This window comes from Erithacus rubecula (genome assembly GCF_903797595.1).
Source record: "Erithacus rubecula genome assembly, chromosome: 6".
NCBI classification, from domain to species: domain Eukaryota; kingdom Metazoa; phylum Chordata; class Aves; order Passeriformes; family Muscicapidae; genus Erithacus; species Erithacus rubecula.
This window is the reverse complement of record NC_136688.1, coordinates 10,850,464-10,873,742: the sequence shown is the minus strand read 5'-3', so window position 1 is coordinate 10,873,742 and position 23,279 is coordinate 10,850,464. Positions and strand designations below refer to the sequence as shown.

At 47.0% G+C, this 23,279-nt stretch overlaps 2 protein-coding genes and 1 long non-coding RNA gene across 3 annotated transcripts in view; 2 read left to right on the top strand and 1 right to left on the bottom strand.

Annotated features, from left to right (window-relative positions):
- LOC306803435 (mas-related G-protein coupled receptor member H-like) overlaps positions 1 to 21,778 on the top strand; it is a gene marked incomplete at its 3' end in the record, with an annotated part of 144,361 nt that extends 122,583 nt beyond the window's left edge. The window contains exon 3 of the mRNA XM_079308840.1: positions 20,793 to 21,778. Within this exon, the coding sequence (XP_079164966.1) occupies positions 20,903 to 21,778 (876 nt within the window). The remainder of the gene's footprint in view (positions 1 to 20,792) is intronic.
- Positions 18,284 to 23,279, top strand: part of LOC306803428 (mas-related G-protein coupled receptor member F-like) — a 143,459-nt gene continuing 138,463 nt past the window's right edge. Inside the window, exons 1-2 of the mRNA XM_079308831.1 lie at positions 18,284 to 18,986; positions 20,248 to 20,402. The gene's annotated coding sequence lies outside the window, so the exon portion shown is untranslated. The remainder of the gene's footprint in view (positions 18,987 to 20,247; positions 20,403 to 23,279) is intronic.
- The window catches only part of LOC306803444, a 54,836-nt gene continuing 53,385 nt past the window's right edge, over positions 21,829 to 23,279 (bottom strand). The window contains exon 3 of the long non-coding RNA XR_013774621.1: positions 21,829 to 22,086. This is a non-coding gene — a long non-coding RNA (uncharacterized lncRNA). The remainder of the gene's footprint in view (positions 22,087 to 23,279) is intronic.

The window sequence follows — 23,279 nt, the reverse complement described above, 5'->3', positions numbered from 1 at the left end:
ACACAGCAAAAGCTGTGTGTGTAACTAATTAAGTGTTGACCTCCCTGGGGTGGTTTTACATTCCCCCTCACAAAATGCCTGAAAATCATAATACAAAAAATAAAGCTGCATTTTTCACTTTATTAGCTAAATATAAAGCCAGACCCTCCCAAGGGGGAGAAGAGTGGGGGCACAGGAACTGGTTTAGTTTAGAAAATGTGATTGGTAGAATACGTTCTTTAAAACATGAAACAAGATTCAAACTGGGCAGAAATAAGACCATTCTCCATTCAGTTTTGGGGGCTTGTCTTATGGCAGCTATAGAAACTCACCTTAAGTGAAGATGCGAGGAAGAAACAATTATTGACTCTCTACAAAATTTACTGGGAATTTTTCAAAAAAAAATTAATGAAAAGAGGAGTGACAATCATATTTTGAGGGATGAGATTCAGAAACACACCTACACTTTAGAACATACTGATTCACCACAAGAAACAGAGAAGGAAATTGTTCATATGAAACAAATTTATCCGCAAAAGGAACTAACTTCAATTAAAAATTTTGGAGAATATTGTTGCCCTAGATTGAGACTTGTAATTAAAACACAATACGATTATTTCAATCATGAGGATTTTGACCTACATCTATCCTCTAAACAAACGCCATACACAACTACTGAATTAGCTTAGTTAAAAAAGGAGTGTGGGCAACTCCCTCATTAGTCCAAAACAGAATATGTATTTTGAGTGTCTCTCACTGGGGGAGACCATATTCATTTATCAGAACAAGAAGCTAGTGGGGCCATGTTTTCTTGACAACAGGAGATAAACGCTTCCCATGGTTTTTAACTCAGCATGCAGCTTATTGGGCGGGGGGGCTTAACCCCTTGGAAAGGGGTAGCTGTAGCTCTAACCGGTACCCCTGAGCAACTCCTAGAGAACATTCAAAAAGCTACCTGCTTGCAAATGATACATGAAATAAAATTAAATATTGGTTCTGAAGCGCCTATGTAATTACTGGTAAAATCTGAAATTATGACTTCCTTAATTCATGGTCTCCCTGAATCTCTTAAACGCACAGCAATTCTCCTTCAATAAACCAGAAATAAGCCGTTGCAGCTATTTCTCCTGCAGATAGATTTCTTGGGAATTCAAGCAAACAGTTTAGTTCCATTGACTCTGGGTCCAACCACCCTTGTCCCTATGATACCCCTTCTCAGCAGTCTTCAGGTTCACAATCTAGGTCTCCTGCCAGTGACCAAAAAGTTTGGACATGTAACAAACAAACTCCCTTTATATATTGTGTTGTCACCAGAAAAATGTTGGGAATCATAACTTGGACCCCAGCACTAACAACACTGAGATCAAAAAGCTGTGCAGAGACAAATCTACTGACTGCTGGTATAATTTTACCTTAACTAAATCAATCTATGCAATGTCTAACTGGCAAAATGACCCAGCTGATATGTCAGACTTGAAAAGTCTAACTTACAGATTCAAAAGAAATGCTACGTCAAAACCCACACTGACTGCATGTGTTGGTTTCACTTGCTAGGGGGGAGGGGTGGATTTGCCTTAGGGAAGAAACATGAGGCGGGGGAGTGGGAGAGGCTCTCCTGTCTCTGGGGGCTTCCCCTGTGAGCTGCTGGAACAATCAGAGAGCTGATTTGGTGATGGACAGCTAGAGAAACCAATGAAAAGTTATTTCGCTTACACAAATCACAGTGGATGGAATTGGCTAAATCTCTTTCCGGCCTCGGAATGTGCGGGGTTCTCTGGCTGGGGTCCCAGCCTGACTTCGGGCTTGGCCTCAGGCCCAACCCGGCACCCCGGCCCTGGTTCTGCAGGGGGTCCAGCTTGGTGGAGGGCCTGGCCCGGTCACATGGTCCCAGCCCCCCGACTGCATGGCTCCGGGAGGCCCCGGCCCTGGCCTGGTGGCCCCCGGATCCACATGGCTCCAGCACTGGCCACATGGCTCCGGCACCGGCCTTCCATGTGGCAGAGACCTCCAGCTGTCCATGTGCCTTCTTCATGATCTTGATACAATTTTAACTCTTTTAATGCCTGGATAAGATTCTCGATCTCCTGAGCTCACCTGAATGAGAAGGAATAAAGCATGGAGTCCACCAAAGTCAGCAGAATAAAGATAAAGTTCCTGATGAGAAGAGATTGAAAAGATGCAACTGATAAGTAGCTGAAAACCTTTTTAGTGGGGCTATGAGGGGATTGTGAATTCACTAGAATTCCTTTAAACTGTGAAATATATTTGGGGAGGTTTGGGGTGCTTGAGAAGAAGACTTTCTTGCCTTGGGGAAATTGAGCTCTCTGTTTAGGGAAAGAATATGAACAGAGACATTTGATAGAGAAGGAGATGAAGAGAATTTTGTTTTTCAGCAGCCTGCCTTTAAAAGTAGTACCCCATGTGTGCATCGTAACACGGCTCTGGAAGGACTGTGTAAATGAGAGGAAAATCCATGGTTCTGTAGGTCCCGGGTGGATGCAGACGGTGAAGGTGAAGACACCCGCTATGCCTAAATCAAAAACGGGACTTTTCTTGTTTGAGTGAACTGAAATGATTATTTAAGTAGATAACTGACTGAAGTGTTCTCTGTGTGTTGTTGAGGAATGTAGAAAGAAGGGAGGAGGGAATAATCTAGGAATCTTATTCTGAATTTTTTTGTGTTATTATTAAATTTTTTCTTGTACCTTTTTAAGTTTTAAGCCTGCCTTGTCTCTACTCCCAAATCCTATCTCTAAAAGAAATTAAATATATTAAATTTGGCAAAACCCAAGTCACACCGTGACACTACTGTAATCACATACCATGGTGTAAGCATCCCTCTAGTGTTGGATGACAAACACAATATTTTCCCCTCCTTCATGATAACACAAGGTGATGATGTTGCAATAACATGCAGATTAATTGCTGGATCCCTCATTGAACCTGAACGCAGTCATGGCACAGGACCCCACAGTCGTGTTCTGCTTTGTGAAATCCAAAATCAGAATTGTTGGTTAAACTCAACTGCTGTGCAATTCTCCTATAAAATCATGTGTGGTAAAAAAAATTCAAAATACCGGAGACAACTCGATGTTAATGTTGTGACACCTACCACCCAACTACCGGTTATGATGAGTCAGAAGATTTTTAAAAGTGGACCATATGTAATTAGGAAAACTGGCCAACAACAAATATTGTTTAATCCGGCATGGTCTCTTAAATAAGTCAAATTGTCGATGCAAAACCATGTCTCAGAAGTTCAGCCAGCTTGTTTGCTTTTTTTGCAAACTTCTTTTGAGGAGTGGACAACCTGGTTGCGAAAGCATAATTCTTCTAAAAAAGGAATAACCACAGACATAAACGGTTTTATGGAAACAGGATTGGGAATTTTGCATAGTATTGATTCAGAAGTACTAATGAATAAACTGGCTATCACAAGTGGAGATTTAACCAAATTACAACAACCACTGCAGTCATCCTTAACAGCTTTAGGAATCCAACTGTGGTTGTTATCAAACATATTACCAAACTGGGAAAAGGTAAATGCAAATGACCACAAATTGATTCTTGATGCACAGGATGCCACACAAAATAACATTTCTTTAGCCCTTAGCTGTATCCAGGCTCAATTGTGGATGAACTCAGTTGCAACCTCAATTATAACAGAAGGCGAGGAATGTACTTCCCCTACTGAAATTCGGAGAATAATCTGGTATAGTGCGACTGACTTTGAAAGAGAATTCCAATCCTGGTGGAATTTAGAAAACTTCACCTAAGATGCCAACACAAACACAGCCATTGCTTTTGTACTAACAATACACAATGCTTCAGTATATTCAATATTCCCTATTATTGCATTAGGGCTGAATCATGATGGAGCTATTCTCTATCCTTTTGAGCAGAGAGAATGGGCCCATCAAATTGGTGACAAGTGGCAAATTGTTAATTTGGAAACTTGCATTGTCCGGGAACAACAGGAGTTTATCCATGAAATTAACGCAATCAGAGCTCAAGATATTTGCTTAGACACAGAACAGAATGTCTTAACTTTGAAATCCATCCAAACAAGTTTCCTGGAACAACACTGGTGTATATGGGCAATGGGTGTGCATGCTTAAGAACTGCTTGTGATAGTATTTTCATAGAAAATTTAGTAGTGAGTACTAAAAATAATTCAAACCTTCATGTCTGTAACTTTATTAAAATTGCAGGATGTGATTTTTCTTTTGTAGCCCCAGTTGCCTCTCATCAGCTTCTACAGTCCAATTATACATTCATCCACCATCTATTGCCTACTCCTATTGGGATGAACCTCACTCTGGTAAAGCAATTGTTGCATCACCAAGACTTAATTGAAATTTTTGAAAGGATTAAGAAAAAAGGGAAAAAAAACCCTAATAACTCTTCAGAATGTGAAAGAGATACCGCATGCTCTGGAAAGAGCAATAAGAGTTGCAGAATACAGGTGGTGGGACACTCTCTTCAGGTGATCACCTATTGCTACAGGTGTCCTGAACAAATTGGGTCATCCCATCATTGTCCTCTTGATTTTGGTTTTGATTGGTTTTGTTTTATCAGCAATTCATTGCATCATGAATTGGAGAATGATGAAACGGTTGACACAATTAACATCTACTTTGGATGTACACAAATAGGTCACTGTTTAATTTTACCAAAAAAATTAATTATATTTTTGAAAACTGAAATTGAAATTGAAAATTGAATAACATAGATTAAAATTGTTTATTTTTTTGTAAACTGAAATTGAAATTGAAAATTGATTATTAAACTGATTATTTGTTTTTGTCTTCTTTCTCCCTTTTCCCTCCCTTATCTTTTTCCTACTTTGCTATTCTGTCCAACTGTCTCTGTTTTTTCTGGGATACGCTACCAACTCGAATGAGTCCTGAAGACTTCACAACACCACCACGAAGAAGTGCTCTTGACGATGATCAGGAGTCATGGGGTGGTGTAAGAGTCGGTCCAAAGTTTCTCTGATCTGTGTCACAACCATGATCAGAGACTGAAACCCCAGGACCCCACCCCTCGCTCTGGACCGGAGGTCTGCCTGGCCCAGGTGGATGCTTGCCAAGGACTGTTTGTAGCTGTGCCTGGTGCTTGCCACGGTACGCTGCTCTCGAGCAGGGTACTGGTTATTGCACCCTGTTCCACCACCTGTTTCTTGGAACAACGATCTCTGCATACAATAGTCCATAAATCTCCCCACCCTTTGGCCAGAGGCCACTCACTTTGGAAAAGGACTATAGAAAGTGACTTTCCTAAAGAGACTTTGAGATCTCTTTCTCCCCAATGGATCAAAGACGCGAGTATCACCGGAGGACATGAGGATGACGTCCCTTCTGTTGGTAGCTATATCCCCATCCTTTCTCTCTCTCCCTCTCTCTCCTTTTACTTCATTTCATTTACCTCTTTCTCTCTCTCTCTCTTCTATCGCAAACTGACTTGCTGGCATGCAATAAACTGCATTGCTGCTTGCTGCTGAATAAAACCCACGTCTCTTCCTTTTTGTCTTTTGCACCCTGGGGTCGAACGAACCATCACAACTCCTGGTCAGGTTGAGCAGATCTTGACACCCTCCCTGTGCTGGTGTAATCCTGCAGAAGGGAGCAGGGGCATTGCCAGGGGCAATGTGGGAGGGATGCTTTGCCATAGAGCACATTAAAGCATGGCTTTCCTCCTCCCTGCTGTGCCCACATGGCTCCAGGCAGTGCAGCTGGGCTCAGTGCTGTTCCCCAGCTCTACTCACCATGGAATGACCCTCATTGCCTTGGCCCCAGGGAATGAATTCCATCCACTTTGGCTATCCAGATGAGCTTAATGGTGTTTTGAGGTATCTCTTGCCTGCAAAGAATGTGACAACTTGTTAAGGTGTGACTAATGGGTTTGCCAATTTTAAATATTTAATTTTTTTAGAGATAGGATTTAGGAGTAAAGACAACACAGGCTTAAAATTTAAAACAAAAGTACAAGAAGAAATTTATTAATATCACAAAAATAAAAATAAAGAATTTAGAATAAGATTTCTAGATTATTCCATCCTTTTTTTATTCCACATTCTTTTCCAACAACATACAGAGAACACTTTAGTCAGTTATTTACCAAAATAATCTGTTCAGTTCACTTAGAAAAGTTTCTTTTTTTGCATTATACTTAGGGGGTGTCTTTACCTTTACAGTTTGCATCCGCCGGGGACTTACAGAACTATGAATTTTCCTTTCATTCCTACAGTCCTTCCAGAGCCGTGTTATGGGTTACGATGCACACATGGGGTACTACTTTTAAAGGCAGGCTGCTGAAAAACAAAAATACTCTTCATCTCCTTCTCTATCAAATGTCTCTGTTCATATTCCAGTCCCAAAACAGAGAGCTCAATTTTTTGAGGCAAAATAAAAGTCTTCATTTTAAGCACTCATTTTTCCCCAAGTATATTTTATAGTCTAAAGAAATTTTAGTGAAGTTACAATCTCCTCGTAGCCCTACAAAAAAGGTTTTTAGCTACTTATTAGTTGCATTTTTTAAATTTTTTCCTATCAGGAACTTTATTTTTATTTTGCTGACTTCTGTGGACTTTATGCATTATTCCTTTTTATTAAGGGTGGTTTAGGAGATTGAGAATTTTATTTAGGCATTAAGAAGTTAAAATTGTATCTAGATTGTGAAGAAGAAAACATGTGGCCGGTGCCAGGAGGGCCATGCGGCCAGTGCCGTGGCCACACAGCCCCGCTGAGCCAAGCCGGGGCCGGACTAAGGGCTCCCCGCAGAACCGCTGCCGGGCAGGGGTGCTGAGCTGGGCCCCCCACAGAACCGGTGCCGGGCCGGGATGCCGGGTCAGGCCCCAGACCGAGTCCAGAGCCGGGACGGGGTCCCGGCTGGAGACCCCTCTCCCTCCTCTGGAGGCCGGAAGCCGAAAGACCCCCCAGCACTTGATCCACTGTGATTTGTGAAAGCGAAATAATTTTTCATTGGTTTCTCGAGCTGTCCATCACCAAATCAGCTCTCTGATTGGTCCCAGCAGCTCACAGGAGAAACCCCAGAGACGGGACAGACCCCTCCATTCCCAAGCCACGTGGAGCTTTCCCTAAGGGGAAACCACCCCTCCCCCCAAGCACATGAAACCAACACATAACTTAAATCCCAGGGACACACCCAGCACAGAGTGGCAGATTTCCCAAATCCCTGCGGGGCTGGTGCCTTTCCTTGCCAGGAGAGCGGTTGGGATCACACGGAGCCTCCTTCCCCTTCTGCCCAGCAGGTTGGGGCCTGCATTCCCAGCTGATGGGAAGGGACAGCAGGTAGAGTTGCAGAGCTGGGCAGGGACAGCAACATTCCCCTGTACTTTCCATGGGAATTTCTCACATTCTTTAATTCCAGAAATAAATTTTTCTAAGTAAAGGGTCAAAGGTGACCTCCACTGAACCCTTGTGCCTGTAACCAAAAAGAGCATTTAACATGGAAATTCACATCAACAGATGTTTGGACCGTTTAATTGCACAGAAATTTGGAGGTTATGCTGCTGTTCTGCAAAATGGGGCCATCTTCTCTTTCCCCAGCATCAGTGTCCAAGGAAGTCCTTGTCCACATCCATCCTGAACCTGGCCACACTCATGGGGGAGCTGAACAGAGACTCTGTACAGCAGCTTCAGCCAAAATCCATCTTGTACTGATCTTTGTCATTTTGTTTTTACACCTACATCAGATTTGGGTTTAATTTTCTGGTCTGTTTCCAATGTGGTAACTCTGAACTCAGAATTTATTGAAGAAACAACATCCAGACTTCTCTGCAGTGCTTGTCCATGGTGAACAGTGTCCAAAATGGCTCATTTCCTTATTTTATCCCATTGTAAAGATCCTGGCTTGTCTGTGAGAAGGGCAGGTACCTGTCACATACCAGAGCTCTTCCTAAGGCACATGCCTGCAGTGACTGGGATGATGTTGGCAGTGCCAAAATCTTGTCATTCCCCCTGGGAGAGACCTGGGCAGCAACCACATCTTTTACCCAGGGAGAAGTTGTCCCTCTTTTTCCCACTGCCTTAAATGCAGGGGAAACCAAGGTGTCACTGCTTCTGGAAAGGGAAGGGAGAATGAAAGCTGTGGCTAGTGAGTCAGGATTTAGAATCACATGTGAGTAAAATATCTAAAAAGCATTTATTAACTGAGTTGTTCATAATTAACACAGCAGAGGAACTTCCACAGCTGACAAGTGGAACAGCACCGGGAGAGGCAAGGGACAGGACACATGGCAAGCAGAGTGTGGAAGAATGGTCTGGCATGCCTGGCACAAAAGCCAGGGAGATAACTCCTTCCTAGCTGTGCACAGAAGAAAGCTGGAGCAGCAAAACCATTGGAGAAGGAAAGAATTGCCCATGCAGATATCCTAGAGCAAATGGCTTTGAAATGGATCTGGCCTGGATTCCCAGGTGTCAGCTGATATCACTGAGCTGCTGGATTCCTTCAGCAGGACATGCATTTCAATATTCCCTCCATTGTCCAACAAAGTTTATGTCTTTTCATACCCTACAAACAGCTATTCCCTGAAATAAAACAGGGACCAGGTTCCAGCCAAGGAGAAGGCATTGATTAAGTTGAAAAAAAGTCTGACCTTGTTTCCACTCACAGCCTGGAGAACTTCTCTAGAGTGGACTCACATCAATTCACAAACCCCAGCTGCTGTCTCTGGGTCGAAATCTTCAGAGGTTCCCTGGAATGGTCATTTGGGAAAGGGGAGCAAAGCCCATAGGATGAGCCCGAGCAGCGTCCAGTGCAGGGTCTGTCCCAGCTCCTACCCAACCCCTGTTCTCTGTGCTGGCTCCTGTTCTCCAGGGCTCTCACAGATGGGGACGATTGCAGAGCCTGTGATGTGATCAGGGCTCTGCTTCTAATCTGCTCTTGACTTTCTCCAGGAAATGACAAACATGACAGAGCCTGAGCAATGAGAACCATGGCAAAGACAGTTTGTCTCTATGTCAGCTTCGTCTTTTATTTTAAAGGAGTCCCAGTCCCAAAATCTTGACTTTGGAACTGCCTGAACTTGCCCCCTCTCTCTCCTGGGATGGAGCCTTAGCACCCTGAAATAAAAATGCTAAACTTTGATTTCTGTTTCCAATCTACTTTTCCCACTTGTATGCCACAATTTCAGTGGTACTTCACCTTTACCACACAGTTTCTAACAGGATTCATGGAATAATAAACTCCGTGTGTGTGCTGGAGCACAGGCACACAGCAGAAGCATGATTTAGGATATCAGCATTGTCATTCTTCTGGGAAGAGGTGAATCAATGCTGCTCTCTTGGCTATAAGCCTTAGAAAGTTGCAGGTTTCATCTGAGTCATCTTCTACACTCCCCTGGCAGCCTACAGTGAAGGAATTCCAAGGAATTCCTGGAAAGCTGAAGTGACATGATTCCTACCCAGGCTGACATACCTCAGTGATCTCGGATGCTCCTGCTGGAAACTGGCACTTGTGGTGGACCTGGGACCAGAACTGTCACTTCCCTGCTGACACCACGTTTTTGTCGCCAGCTATGGAATCTCACATCCCCTTGGCCCCCAGGCCAATCCTTGCAAGTGTAAACACTTCATGATCCATGATCTAAGGGGCTTCTGGAGTGTTGGAGAGGGGCTTTGGACAAGGGCATGGAGTGACAGGACAAGGGGGAATGACTTCCCACTGCCTGGGGATGGGTTCAGCTTGGATATTGGGAAGAAATCCTTCCTTGTGCGGATACAGAGGCCCTGGCACAGGTTGCCCAGAGAGGCTGTGGTCAGGTAAGAAAAACAACAAGTGTTCCCAAGTCTGAGGAGGGGAAGGATGAGCTCTAATGAAGTGGTGGAAAGAGCATCACAGCATCCCAAAATCTGGTTCATTTAATCGATTTCATTGCATCATTAAGGGAATTGGCAGTAATTAATGTTATATCTAAGAGCTGATAACCTGGCTGCAAGCAGCTGATTGCTGTCCTTCTCTTGGTCTGTGTGAGCCTGCAGTAGAATTATAAAAATGGGATTTCTTGGCTCAGCTGTCCTTTCTCGAGCCCATGAGAGGTTTTGGCAATGATTCTGGAGCTCTTCCCAAAATGGGAGCTGTTTCCAACAAGCACCCAGATTCTTCATCACCACTGCCGGCACTGCCAGCACCACCAGCATTCCAGTGGCACCGGCACCACCAGCATCCCTCTGCTGCTGAAGGGACAAGGACCCCTCAGGGAAAACAAACCAGGAATGTAAGAATCCTGTCAGGAGAGGGAAAGCAGTTGGAAAATGGGACATTCTGCAGGGAAGGAATGTTTGTAATCAGGAGGAAATGAGGAGCCATTTGCAACACTTCCTCTGTAAGGAAAAAAAAACAAAAAAAACTGCTCAAAATGTAACCAAGATAAATATCTCTGGGGGAGTGAAACCCTGACATAGACAAAGATACATTTATACATTTTCTGACTCTCCTGTGACTCCACTGAGCCTGGAGGAGCAACAGTGCAACAGGGAACAGAGAGAGCCAGCAGGATGGGAATGGCACTTTCTCCTTCATATTGCTGACTGGGGAGGAGACACATAAGGGTACTCCAAAAAAGCAGATACTCCAAAAGTAGCAAGAGGTATCAGAAATTGGACAGACGCCCTTTGCTTGTTGCTGCCCCACAGTGAACAGGTCTGTGGAATGCTGTCCTTCCTTCCTCCCCCACTTTCTTCTTCTCCAGCAGCTGCTCTGCTCCTGACACCGTCTCCTGGTGCCCACAGTGTCTACCTCAGGTGCTCCATCCTCTCCCTAAGCTTCCCATTTGCCTTTCCTGTCAAATATCCCAACCCTCCTACCTCCTACTCCCAACCTCAAAGTTCCACTGTCCTTCTCCCCTGCACATCTCACTCCTCTCCACGGAATCCTTCCCACCGCAGGGAGCTGCTGGGGAGCCACATGGTCCATCCCTGGATTCTCCAAGCACTGACTCCCATCCACTCTGACCACAGTCAGGGAACACATCCCACTGCCTGCTCAGTGTCCATCCATGGAGACAACCACTGTGTCCCCATCTCCTGCCTCACCCATTGAAGGAGACAAACTCTGTGAGATAGATGTCACCAACGTGGCCATACACAGTGTGACACTGCTCATCTGCCTTTGGGGGTTGGCTGAGAACATGGCTGCCCTTTGGCCCCTGGGCTCCTACCTTTTGTGCAGGAACAACATCAGTTTTTACACCCGCATTCTGACTTGTGACTTTTTATTTTCTTCCTCTTTCTTCTCTTTATGGTCCTTACCCCTCTGCCTTTCCTGCTGGAGGACATGTCCTGCTCTGTCATCATGCCCTCGCAGTTTTTGGGGCAGGTTTTCCAGCTGCCTCTGCTCTTCTACAGCTTGTGGGTGTACCAGCCATCAGCATCCAGAGGTGCAGGTCCATCCATTCTGGCACTGCCACTGTCCCCAGCACCTGTCAAAACTGGTGTGTGCCCTGCTCTGGGCACTCTCCATCACTGGCATCACATGGATGTCCCAGTGTGTGTCACAGCTACGTGAGCACTACAGAGGGTCAAGTCATTAAGGTAAATTCCTGCTCCCATCAGTAGTAACACAAGATATTTGTTATCTGCCTTATTGTGCTTTTCATTCTGCCCCTCAGCCTCGGGAAATTCCTGTGGGAGTTCATCTATACCATTTTGTCCTCCCAGGTTGGCTTTCTGCTCATCTGCATCCACAGCAGCATCAAACCCTTCATCTACTTATTGGCAGGGAGCTGCTGGAGGCGCTGCTCTGTGGGGTCCCTTCGGCTCTCGCTCCAGAGGATCTTTGAGGAACCAGAAGAAAGCCCTGCTAGAATCTATAATCCTGCCATGGACACTGTGCTCTGAGTCTGGTGACTCCTCCTGCTGCACTCCTGAGAGACACTGGGACAGTGGGTGGAACATTGAATAATGAATAAATATCCACAGTGTCACCCTGCCTGTGCTGGTGCATCACCTCCCCCATTCCAGGCTCCACAGGGATCTGAGAAATGCTCCTGAGGCTGCAGCCTTGAGGAGCAGCCGCTGGGCTCAGCTTCTCTGCAGCTTATCAGAAACACCCTCTGCCCCCAGGAATTGCTGCTATCCAACAACCTCCTGGATTTTACGGATAGCCTTGGAAATTATTTCACTTCCCTGAATGGCACAACATCCCTGTTCTCACACTTTCACACAAAGTTGCCAGCCCAAAGTGTGGCCAGGATGAAACATGGTTGGGACTGAAGCCGATCTCTTGGGGCCCTGTAAAGAGCAGTCCAAAAGGAGACCCTTGGAGCTCTCCTGGCCCCAGCAGCTCTGACCAGAACCTCCCTGGGAATGTGGCCTCTCCCAGCCGGGATCTCTCTCGTTTTCTGCCCTCGGGTGATCCCTGAACGCCGACGGGTCCTGGGCCGATCCCCCCACTGCTCGAGGCTCAGTCCTTGGCACAGTGAGGAGATGCAAATGGATCCACAGGGAGCATTTCCCTGCCTCCAAGGGGAATTTTTCACAGGGACCTTGCACTGGCTCTGTCTCTGTGCACACACCTCTGCCATGGCAAATGTGGGAGCAATGCTGCTCTATCAGGTGTTTTAGTACCTGAGACATATGAGTGTGTCAGGTGTGGAAAGAAATACAAGAATAAGTTATGTTAAATGCTGTTAAGTGTTATTCCTCTGTTGGGTATGCTAAGTTTAAGGTATAAGTGAAACACTGTTAAGTTGGAGTGCTGTACACCTTGTAGGTCATTTTACTTTTTATCCTTACCCTCACTGTCCTTTTGTTACACACACCTGACCACGCACACAGAAACACACATACAGGGTGTTGGGGTTTGTTCCCTTACTGTTCCACCTCTTTTGCAGAATTTTTGCCATTATTCTGCTAAGGAAACCTGCCAGGTTACACCTAAGCTCCTCATGGCTCGAGACAAAGGGGTGAGTGGGTGCTGTCTCCCAGGCTTTTCACTCGCCCGTGGGGTCTGAGGGTAGTCTGGACTGCTCATTTCCAGCCAACCCCATCCAAACCCAGGAAGTGAGGTTCTCTGCGGTCGGACACTGCCCAGCCATCTGCTCCACATCCAGCCTCCCACCTCTGAGGACACACTGATCACCAGAAACCCAAATGGTGAGCGGGAATCCTTTCCTCCACCTTGCTCCCACTTGTGTGACAGGGCGGCCACTGCCTCCCCCAGCTCCCGTCTGCTCCCTGCAGTTGCACGGGCCCTGCCCCGTCTTTCACAACCGGGACTGGACACAGGCAGAGTGTCTGCGGCTGAAAAAAGGACTGGAACTGAGTTATTTGTTCTGTTTTGCTGTTAATTTCCATAGCTGCTGTTGTTTCTGTTTGTCTGGTTAGATATATTAGTAAAGAGCTGTCATTCCTATCCCCTCATCTCTGCTTCAGAGTCCCTGATTCAAAAATTATAACAATTTGGAGGGAAGGGGTTTACATTCTCCATTTCTAAAAGAATCTTCTGTCTTTATTGGCAGACACATGTCCTTCAAACCAGAACACATGGACAATGGTTTGGTCTGCTGCTGCTTAATATTAAACCTACTTTTTACTGATATCCTTGCTTGTGGTTTGGTACCTTCAGAAATGCTTCCTCTGCCCTAGCTTTGGCCTTTCCCTCAGGCTGCTCAGATGGTGCAGCTGAAAGGGGAGGGGGAGTCTGTGGTCCTCAGTACAGCCACTCCCTTCCAGTGGCAGGGTGACATCTGTGTCTGTCACCATCTGCTCCACAGGGCATCAACCCCATCCCTGTGGCTTTGCTGAGGTCACTGAGCTGGCAGTGTTCAGCCTGGAGAAAGGAAGGCTTCAGGGAGGCCTTAAAACCTCTCCCAGCACCTCAAGAGGCTCCAAGAATGAGAGAGGCCCTTTGGACAAAGGCCTGAAGTTACAAAACAAGGGCAGTGGCTTCTCACTGCCAGAGAACAGGGTTAGGTGGAATATTGGGAAGAGATTCTTTCGTGTGCAGATGGTGAGGCCTGGGACAGGTTCCCAGAGAAACTTTGGTTGCCTCATCCCTGAAAATTCCAGGCCAGGTTGGATGAGGTTTGAAGCAACACATCCTAGTAGAAGGTATCCTTGCTGGGAAGAGGTGAGATCAGGTAAAAACAACCACAAGTGTTCCTAAGATTGAGGAGGAGGAAGATGAGCTCTGGTGAAGGGCTGGAAATGGGACTACTGACGACGGTGGTAATGAAGGGGCGGGGTCTTCACAATATGCCATGAAGCTGTTTATTGATCCACAAAGCAAAGTGTATATAAATTTTTATCTATTACTAAAAATAGCACACCAATCATATTAGCGTTACTAAGTTATATAACTAAGTATCATTGCTCAATCTATGCCTTGTTTAAGCTAACCAGGTACCTAGTATATATTACGAAAATCCCCATGAGAACTGTAGCGTAAGCATCCCGAAGCAAGCATTTTCTTATCTCTTACATTCCTTTTTCAAAATCTCACTTACTCTTCTCAAGGCTTGCAGCCTACTCTGGCTAACACATCCATGTAGGTTGTGACAAGCTGAGCAATGCTCGTAGTCCTGCAATCTAGTTGTATTCCCACAGAACACAGCACACCAAAATCTGCTCTCCAATTGCTTTTAGTGCATCATCAAGGATATTGGGAGGAAGTAATGTGGGCTCAAATGCCAATAACCTGGCTGCAAGCATGTCCTGGTCTGACACTGGCCAAACACAGCCACGCACAAAAGGCTCGCTCACCTTCTCTTGCTCTCAGCTGGGCAGAGGACAGGGAAACAAAAATTAACGAAGAACTCATGAGCTGAGATGAGACTGGGAGAAAAAACATTCTCAGAATAAAAAATAGCTTCAAATTTAATGGTATTAAGTAAATTTATTATTGACAGAATCAGAGGACGATCATAAGTAAAATAAAACTTTAAAACACCTTTTTCCCTCCCAGCCCCTCCCTCCTTCCCACCAACTGTGCATGGGGACAGGGCATGGGATTTCTCACCACTTCATCACTCAAGGTCTTCTTCTGTTTGCTCAGGGAAAGGAATTTTTCTGCCATGTCATGGGGTCTCTCCCACAGGAGACAGTTCTCCATGAACTTCTCCAGTGTGGCTCTAATCTCAGGAGCACCAGTCCTGCCAACACTGTCGCACTCCCATGGGCAATCACACTTCTCAAAGCTGTTATGGCATGGGCCACTCTTCCACAGGGTGCAGTCCTCCAAAGATAGGCTGCTCTAGTTTGGAAGCAAGGTCTCTCTTTCTCACTGGAAGCAGGAGCCCTCTCTCTGCACTCGGGCCTCCCACTGGATCACAGTTTTCTCTGGCATGCAGCTGCTCCAGCTTGTGCACTTCTCCCACAGCCTGTGAGTGTGTTTCTGCATCCCCTAGGGACCTCATGGAATGCAGGGGTACAGTCTGTTTCATCATACACCTTTCTGCAGCTTGCAGAGGAATCTCAGCTGTGATCTTTGGAGATCATTTTTCCCCTTTTTTCCATTTACCTTGGTGCCAGCATGTTGTTTTCCCTGGCGTTCTCACTTCCTGCTCTTCTCTGACCAGAAGAAAAACTGCTGCTCGTAGATGCCATTCTCAACAAGTTCTACCAGTTCAAAGATTCTTGCAAAATTCTGCAGTGCTGAGAGGTTGATCTTGTCCAGGTTCCATGATGGGAAATCACTCGCCATGTTTTCACCACTGGCCAGAAGACCCCGCTGTCACCGTGTGGTCAGTGCTGGCTGCTGCAGCACTGGTGAAATTTATCACCTCTCTTCATGAAGGGCACTGAGAAGGAGAAGCTGCCACAGCCACCCCTGCCCTCTGCCCATGGCATGGCTGGCTGGGGATGGCCAGGCAGGCAAGGCTTTCTGTGAGCCACATTGAGATTGTGACGGCCACAGAAGCACACTGTCGCACACTGCACCAGGATGGCTCTGGCAGCTCATCACTGCCTCACCACTGCTGGAAAAAACTGCGTGTGTGCTGCTTGGATATTCTTCTTGAATATGTCATCACAGAGGGGTTAGCAACCTCTCTAACTGGGCCAGCAGCATGTCCATCTTCAGAGCCATCAGCAATTGGCTCTGTTGGACATGGTGGAAGCTTCCAGCAGCTTCTCACAGAAGCCAGCTCTGTGAGCTCAGGGCCCTCCCCTGCTACCAAAAACCAGGCTGTGCCAAATGAACAGAAAGCGACTGTTTGCTGTCCTGTTGGGCTGTGGGAACCTTCATTAGAATGAAAAATGGGAATTCGTGGCTCAGTTGTGTTTCCTTGAGCCCAAGTCAGGTTTTGGCAATGATCCTAGAACTCTTCCCAGAAAGGCAATTATTTCTGAGAAGTATCCAGATGCTTCACCAGCACTGGCAGCACTGTCAGCATTCCAGTGCCACCAGCACCACCAGCATCCCTCTGTTGGTGGAGGGATGATGAACCCTAATGAAAGAGAAATGAGAAATGACAGAAACCTGGAGGTTTCCTACAGAAAATGAATTCTATTCTTCATGTGATGTTTTGACAAAACTGACTTCCTTTGTTCCAGATGATGCTCAGCAGCAATGACGAAGCTGTGCAAACTCTGTTACCACTGCCAATTTCTGCTGCAAATGTGGTTAGTGGTTTGGAGAGCATGCTGTCAGTGATCTGCTACTTCTGTTCAAGCTGTTCTGCTTGATGCTCAGCAGCAATGAGGGTGATATGTACAAGCTCTGCAAACACTGCCGCCGCTGCCGACTTCCTCTGCACTTGTGGCTGGTGGTGTGGAGAGCCCAAGACAGGGTCTTTTTTGCTCTCCTCACTGCTATTCCTGTGCTGACATTTCTGTGCCCATCACACGAGAAGCAGCAATGCCGGGCAGCTCTCATCTCCATCTGTGCTGTCATCCTGCTCCTCTTTGCTGCACCCGTGGTCATTTCCCACACAATCGACATCATCAAGGCCAGGTGTGGCTCCAGGAAGCAGCAACCACAGAGACAACACATTGTTATCTTCATCATTGTGCTTTTTACTCTCCTCTTCAACCTCTGCAATTTCCTACAGTTACAACTCTCTCATTGGGCATCTGGGATGTCAACCAACAAATCAGCCCTCCGACTGGTCCCCGCATCCCACAGGGGAAGCTCCCGGAGAGGTGACAGCCCCTCCATTCCCTCCAGTGGCAACACTGCCCACCCTTCCACGTGCAACCAGCACAGAGGTGCAAGTCCATCCTCTGCCAATGTTTGTCACAGCAGGCAGTGATGGTCAGAGCACTGCAACCTTCCAAGGCAAGGGTCCTTCAATGGACGTCCTGGTGGCACAGGCACATCTGCTTCTGCTGAGTGATTCCAGCTCAGTTGTGAGCTGCTGCAACAGGCAACAATGAAGAAAAGGACAGCAGCTGTCACATGGGGCTCCATAGAGATCTTTATTCTTCTTCTACAAAGGGGTCCAGGGACAAAGACTGACCAAAAACGTCTGTGGGAGCAGGGGTTATATGGGGAAAGCAGGGCGTGGGGTAGGGAAACAGGAACAATGATCTGAGGATGCAGAGATGGAATAAAGGGAGAGAGCCAATGAGGTACAAGGTAACTACATACAACTGAACAGCATTGTGGTAGAGATTTTGTCTTTACCATAACCTTAGAAGACCTGGCCAATGGGCTACCTCTTCAGGGGAGCAGAATTAGCTTTTTGTCTTCAAAGCTTTCCCTCTTTGGAAGGGCCCTGTGCCTCCATAACTCCCCTTTATTTACTAAAATAACTCTTCCCACAGATTTTTATAAGGGATCATAAGCAAAATGATAAAAATTATAAATAAAATTAACAAAATGTCCTAGGCAAAAGAAGGTGCCCATCCCTTTAATCCCCAACCTTCAAAGAGTTCCTTTGAGTTCCTCCAGCCAGTCTTTATTTTTCTGCCCTTTAATGTGCTTCACTTGATCTTTAAGAAACTGCATGCTCTTGTGGATAGACTCACTGTTTAATGTTAAGTTGAGGCAGCACATTCCTTCAAACTCCTGTCAGCCATGACCATGGACAAGGAGCAGCCTCCCACGCCGTTGTCCTTGGATCCTTCCAAGTCATTACTGACTTGTGGGAGGACCCTGAGCCATCAGTAAAGATGGTCAGAGCTTTGAGAGGTGTTTTACTCTGAATGAATTTGGGGACCAGATTGAAATTTGAAGAAAAATATTTGTGTTGAGGGAAGGAAGTTGGAGAATGGGACACTCTTCCGGAAAGAAGTGTTGCTAATTACAGGGAAATGAGGAGCCAGTCACAGATGTTATAAACAGGTGCTATGGCGATTGGCTCTCACAAATGTTGAATGGATATTAAATGTGTTTACAATGTTAAAAGAATCTCTGTTCAGATGTGGAGTCTTTCTCATGTGAGTGCTGTGTTCATGTTGAATGCTGTAGTGCTGATCTCTGACCATGGTGTGGAGCTGAAGCCACAAGGACTGCACAAGCTCCAGGAAGGCAGGATGAAGGAGGAGCTGTGTCAGAGGGGTGGACTATGTTTGAATGTGGGGCTTGGCTTACCAGGGGCTTGGCTTACCAAGAGTATATAAGGCCTGATCCTGGTGTGGGCAGTGTGCCTGTGGCTGTGCCTCTGGCTGCGGGTGAGCACCCAGAGAATTCCTTTTACATTATTAACTCCCTTGGTGAACTTTAATAAAAAACTTTAAGTTTTAAGAAGTGTGGCATTGTTTCTCACAACAAAGGAAAATACCACTTGCTTTGAAGGGGAAGAAAAATCAAGCTCAAGAACCCAAAGGCTGTGGAATTCTGATGGATCCAAAGGTGTGAGACCCCTTCTGGCATCCCTGTGCCCTCACCGTGCCTTGGGAAAAAACAACAGGACTGGGCACGGAGAGACTCAGCAGGATGGGAATGGAGAGCTCCTGGTGATCTGGGCACTTTCTCCTTCTTCATGTTCCTGACCTGGGATGAGCTGCTTCAGTACATGGATCCCAAAGGAGCAAGAGGTACCAGGAAGCGCCGCTGATCTGCACAGACCCCTTTGCCTGCTGCTGCCCCACAGTGAACAGGTCAGTGCAATGTTTTCCTTGCCCCCTCTCCCAATTTCCTCTCCTCCAGAGCTGCTCTGTCCCTGCCACCCTCTCCTGGTGACTGCAGTGCTCTCCCCTGCTCCCCCCTGTGCCCTCTGCCCTGTGCTTCCCATCTGGATCTTGACATTGAAATTGGCTGAAATAAAATTTCTAACACAATGGGAAGCATTTGGAAGCAGGAATTCTTCACCTGCACAGGACACACAGAAGGATCTCTCCCTGATCTGTGTGTGTGTTGAGACTTTACAGCAGGGGTTTTATCCCTTATAACCACACATAGATGTTAAAAGGCTTTTATCTAACACATAAACATCCTATTCCTAGAATTTATTTTCATGTGTCAATCTCCTACTGGAAGTACTTTTATGATCCTGGAGGATCATCCAGAGGGGTCTCTTGTGGTCGTGTTCACTGAGTGCTCTAATATTAAATGTGACCCTGCCTTGAACTTTTCCTTTGGCCATGTGCTCTTGCTTCTTGTTACAGAACTTGTCCCAAAGCTCCTACAGGGCTCCTTATATGTTTTTGCACTGACTCCAGCCACATTTATCATCTTGTGAGCACACTGGAGCTGGGCTGTTCTCCCTCCTGGGTCCTAGAATCCTATGGCCAGGAGGAGCAGAGACACTGCTGGGGTCCCAGGTGGATCTGGGAGCAGTGGGGCTGTCAGGGGAAAAGAAGCAGCCCTGGGTGGGTTCTGCGATGTCAGAGCAGGGTGGAGGGGGCAGGAGAGGGTCAGAGGGGCTTGGAAGGGGTCTGGTTGCTAGCAAACACAGAGGAAAACAGAGCCTGACAGGCCACACTCAGAGTGGGGGAGCAGCTGCCCTCTGGGAAACCTGTGGGATGAGATAGGATGGGATAGGGATAGAATTAGGATTAATACAGGAAAGGACAGGACAGGGAGCAGCTCAGTTGTGCGTCCTTGGGCCCAGGGTATGTTTTGGCAATGATCCCGGAGCTGTTCCTGAAATGGGAATTACTTCTGAGAAGCAGCCAGCTCCTTCATCAGCACTGCCAGCATTCCAGTGGCACCACCACCACCATCATCCCTCTGCTGCTGGATGGAAAATGATCCCTCAGAGGAAAGAGAAACGAGGAATGGCAGAAAGCTGTCAGGAAAGGAAAGGGAGATGGAGAATGGGACATCTGCAGGGAAGGCATGTTTCTCATCAGATGGAAATGAGGAGCCATTTGCAAAATACTTCATTGGAGCTTTTCACAAAAGTGACTTCTTCTGTAGCAGAAAAACCCAAGATAAATAGATCTGAGGAAGTGAAACTCTGACATAGACAAAGATGTAACTTCCGACTCTCCTCTGAGTTCACCGAGTCTTTGGTAAACAACAGGGAGACAGGGCACAGAGAGAGCCAGCAGGATGGGAATGGGGAGCTCCTGGTGATCTGGGCACTTTCTCCTTCTTCATGTTACTGACCTAGGAGGAACTTCTTTAGGACATGAATGCCAATCGAGCAAGAGGTACCAGGAAGCAGCACTGATCTGCACAGACCCTTTTGCCTCCTGCTGTCTCGCAGTGAACAGGTCAGTGCAATGTTTTCCTTCCTCCCTCCCCCACCTTCCTCTCCTCCAGCAGCTGCTCTGTTCCTGCCACCCTCTCCTGGTGACCACATTGCCCTCCCCAGGTCTCCCCTCCTCTGCCCTGTACTTTACTTCCGCATCTCCTTCTGCACATTGCAAATCTCCCATTTTGCTCTCTCAGACCACAATTTCCACCACCCTCCTCCACTGCACATCTCACTCCTGTGCACTGGATCCTTCCCACTGCAGGGAGCTGCTGAGGAGCTGCATGGTCCATCCCTGGATTCTCCAACCACTGACTCCCATCCACTCTGACCACAACCAGGGGCTACATCCCACTGCCTGCCCAGTGTCCATCCATGGAGGTGACCACCGTGTCCTCATCTCCTGTCTCACCCACTGAAGGGGATGATCTCTGTGAGATAGATGTCACTGATGTGGCCATACACAGTGTGACACTGCTCATCTGCCTCTGTGGGCTGGCTGGGAACGGGGCTGTTATCTGCCTCTACCCTCCGAAAAGCCATACCTATGCCTTCTTTCACCTGGCTGTCACCGACTTCCTCTTCCTTCTCTTCATGGTCCCTTCTGCCCTCCTTTTCCTGGTGGAGGATGTGTCCTGCTCTCCTATCATGTCCCTGACGTATGTGAGCTTCCTTTTCCAGCTGTCAGTGGTCTCCTGCTACTGGGGGCTGTCCCGGCTGATGGTCGTCACCAGTGTGTCCGATATGTTCTTCCTGTGCATGCTCTGCTGCCGCTGTGAACTTCCTAAGCGCCTGATTGCGTTGGTGGTCAGTATCCAAGACTGGGCCTTCTTTGTTCTCTTCACTGCTGTTCCCATGCTGTCATTCCTGTGCCAGTCAGAGGAGCAGGAGCAGTGCCGAGCAGCTCTCATCTCCATGTTCACAGTCATCCTGCTCCTCTTTGTTGTCCCCATAGTCATTTCCAGCACAATCAACATCATCAAGGCCATTCGTGGCTCTAAAAAGCAGCAAAACAAGAGGCGAGATATCGTTATCTTCCTCATTGTGCTCTTCACTCTCCTCCTCCTCCTCTGGAATTTCCTGCAGCAGCTCGGCTACATCCCTGTGTCCTCCCAGGTTTTTTTCATGCTCACCTGCATCCACAGCAGCATCAAACCCTTCATCTACTTCCTGGCAGGGAGGTGCTGGAGTCCCTGCTCCATGGGGTCCCTCCGGCTCTCCCTCCAGAAGGTCTTTGAGGAAAAGAAAAAACAACCAAAAAACAAAAACCAAACAAACAAACAAACAAAAAAACCCAGAAATGATGCCCCCAGGGACACGGGGGTCTGAATTTGATGATCTCTTCCACTGCTCTGCTGAAGGATCTCAGCACAGGTTTCCTTGAGTCACCTGATTAATAAATATCCACAGCATCACCCTCCCTCTGCTGCTGTACTCCTGCAGGAGAAGGGAGCAGGGGCATTGCCAGGTGCAATGTGTGAGGGATGCTTTGCCATAGAGCACATTGCAGCATGGCTTTCCTCCTCCCTGCCGTGCCCACATGGCTCCAGGCAGTGCAGCTGGGCTCAGTGCTGTTCCCCAGCTCTATTCCCTATGGAATGACCCGCATTGCCTCGGCCCCTGAAATCAACTCCATCTCCTTTGACTATGAACATGAGTATCATGGTGTTTTGAGGGATCTCTTGCCTGCAAAGAATGTGACATGTTAAGGCCTGGGGGCACAACCAGCCTCGAGTGGCAGTGATTTCCCCAATCCCTGTGGGGCTGGTGCCTCTCAATGGCAAGAGAGGGGTTGGGATCACAAGGAGCCTCTTTCCCCTTCTTTCCAGAAGAGCCAGCCCTGCATTCCCAGCTAAAGGGAGGAGACTCCAGGTAGGGCTGCAGAGCTTGGCAGGGAGAGCAACATTCCCTTGTACTTTCAGTGAGAATTTCTCACGTTCATTATTTCCAGAATTAAATCCTTCTGAGTAAATTTCCAGGTAAAAGGTGACCTCCACTGAATCCTTGTGCCTGTGACCAAAAAGAGCATTCAACTTGGAAATTCACATCACCAGGTGCTGGGGCCATTTAATGGCACTGAAATTAGGGGGTTTATGCTGCTGTTCTGCAGAATGGAGCCATCCTCTGGTTCCTCAGTGTCCAACTCCAGTGTCCAACTAAGCTCTTGACCACCTCCATCCTGAACCTGACCATCCTTAGGAGAAGCTGAACACCGACTCTGCACAGCAGCTTCAGCCAAAATCCACCTTGTACTGATCTTTGTCATTTTGTTATTACACATATTTCAAATTTGAGTTTATTTTTCTGGTTTGTTTCCTGTGTGATAATTCTGATCTCAGAATTTGTTGAATAAATGCCATCCCGGCTTCTCTGCAGAACTTGTCCCTGGTGAGCATTGTACAAAACGGCTCATTTCATTTTTTTATCCCACTCTAAAGATTCTGGCTTATCTGTCAGGAGGGCAGGTCCCTGTCTCATACCAGAGCTCTTCCTAAGGCACGTGCCTGCAATGGTTGGGATGATACTGAAAGTGCCAAGATCTCCTCATTCCTCTTGGGAGAGACCTGGGCAGCAGCCACATCTCTTACCTGGGGGAAAGTTGTCCCTCCTTTTCCCACTGCCTTATATCCAGGGGAAACCAAGCTGCCACTGCTTCTGGAATGCACAGTGAGAGTGAAAGCTATGGGTGCTGAGGCAGGCTTTAGAGACAAAAGACACACATGTGAGAAAACACCTAGAATGCATTTATTAA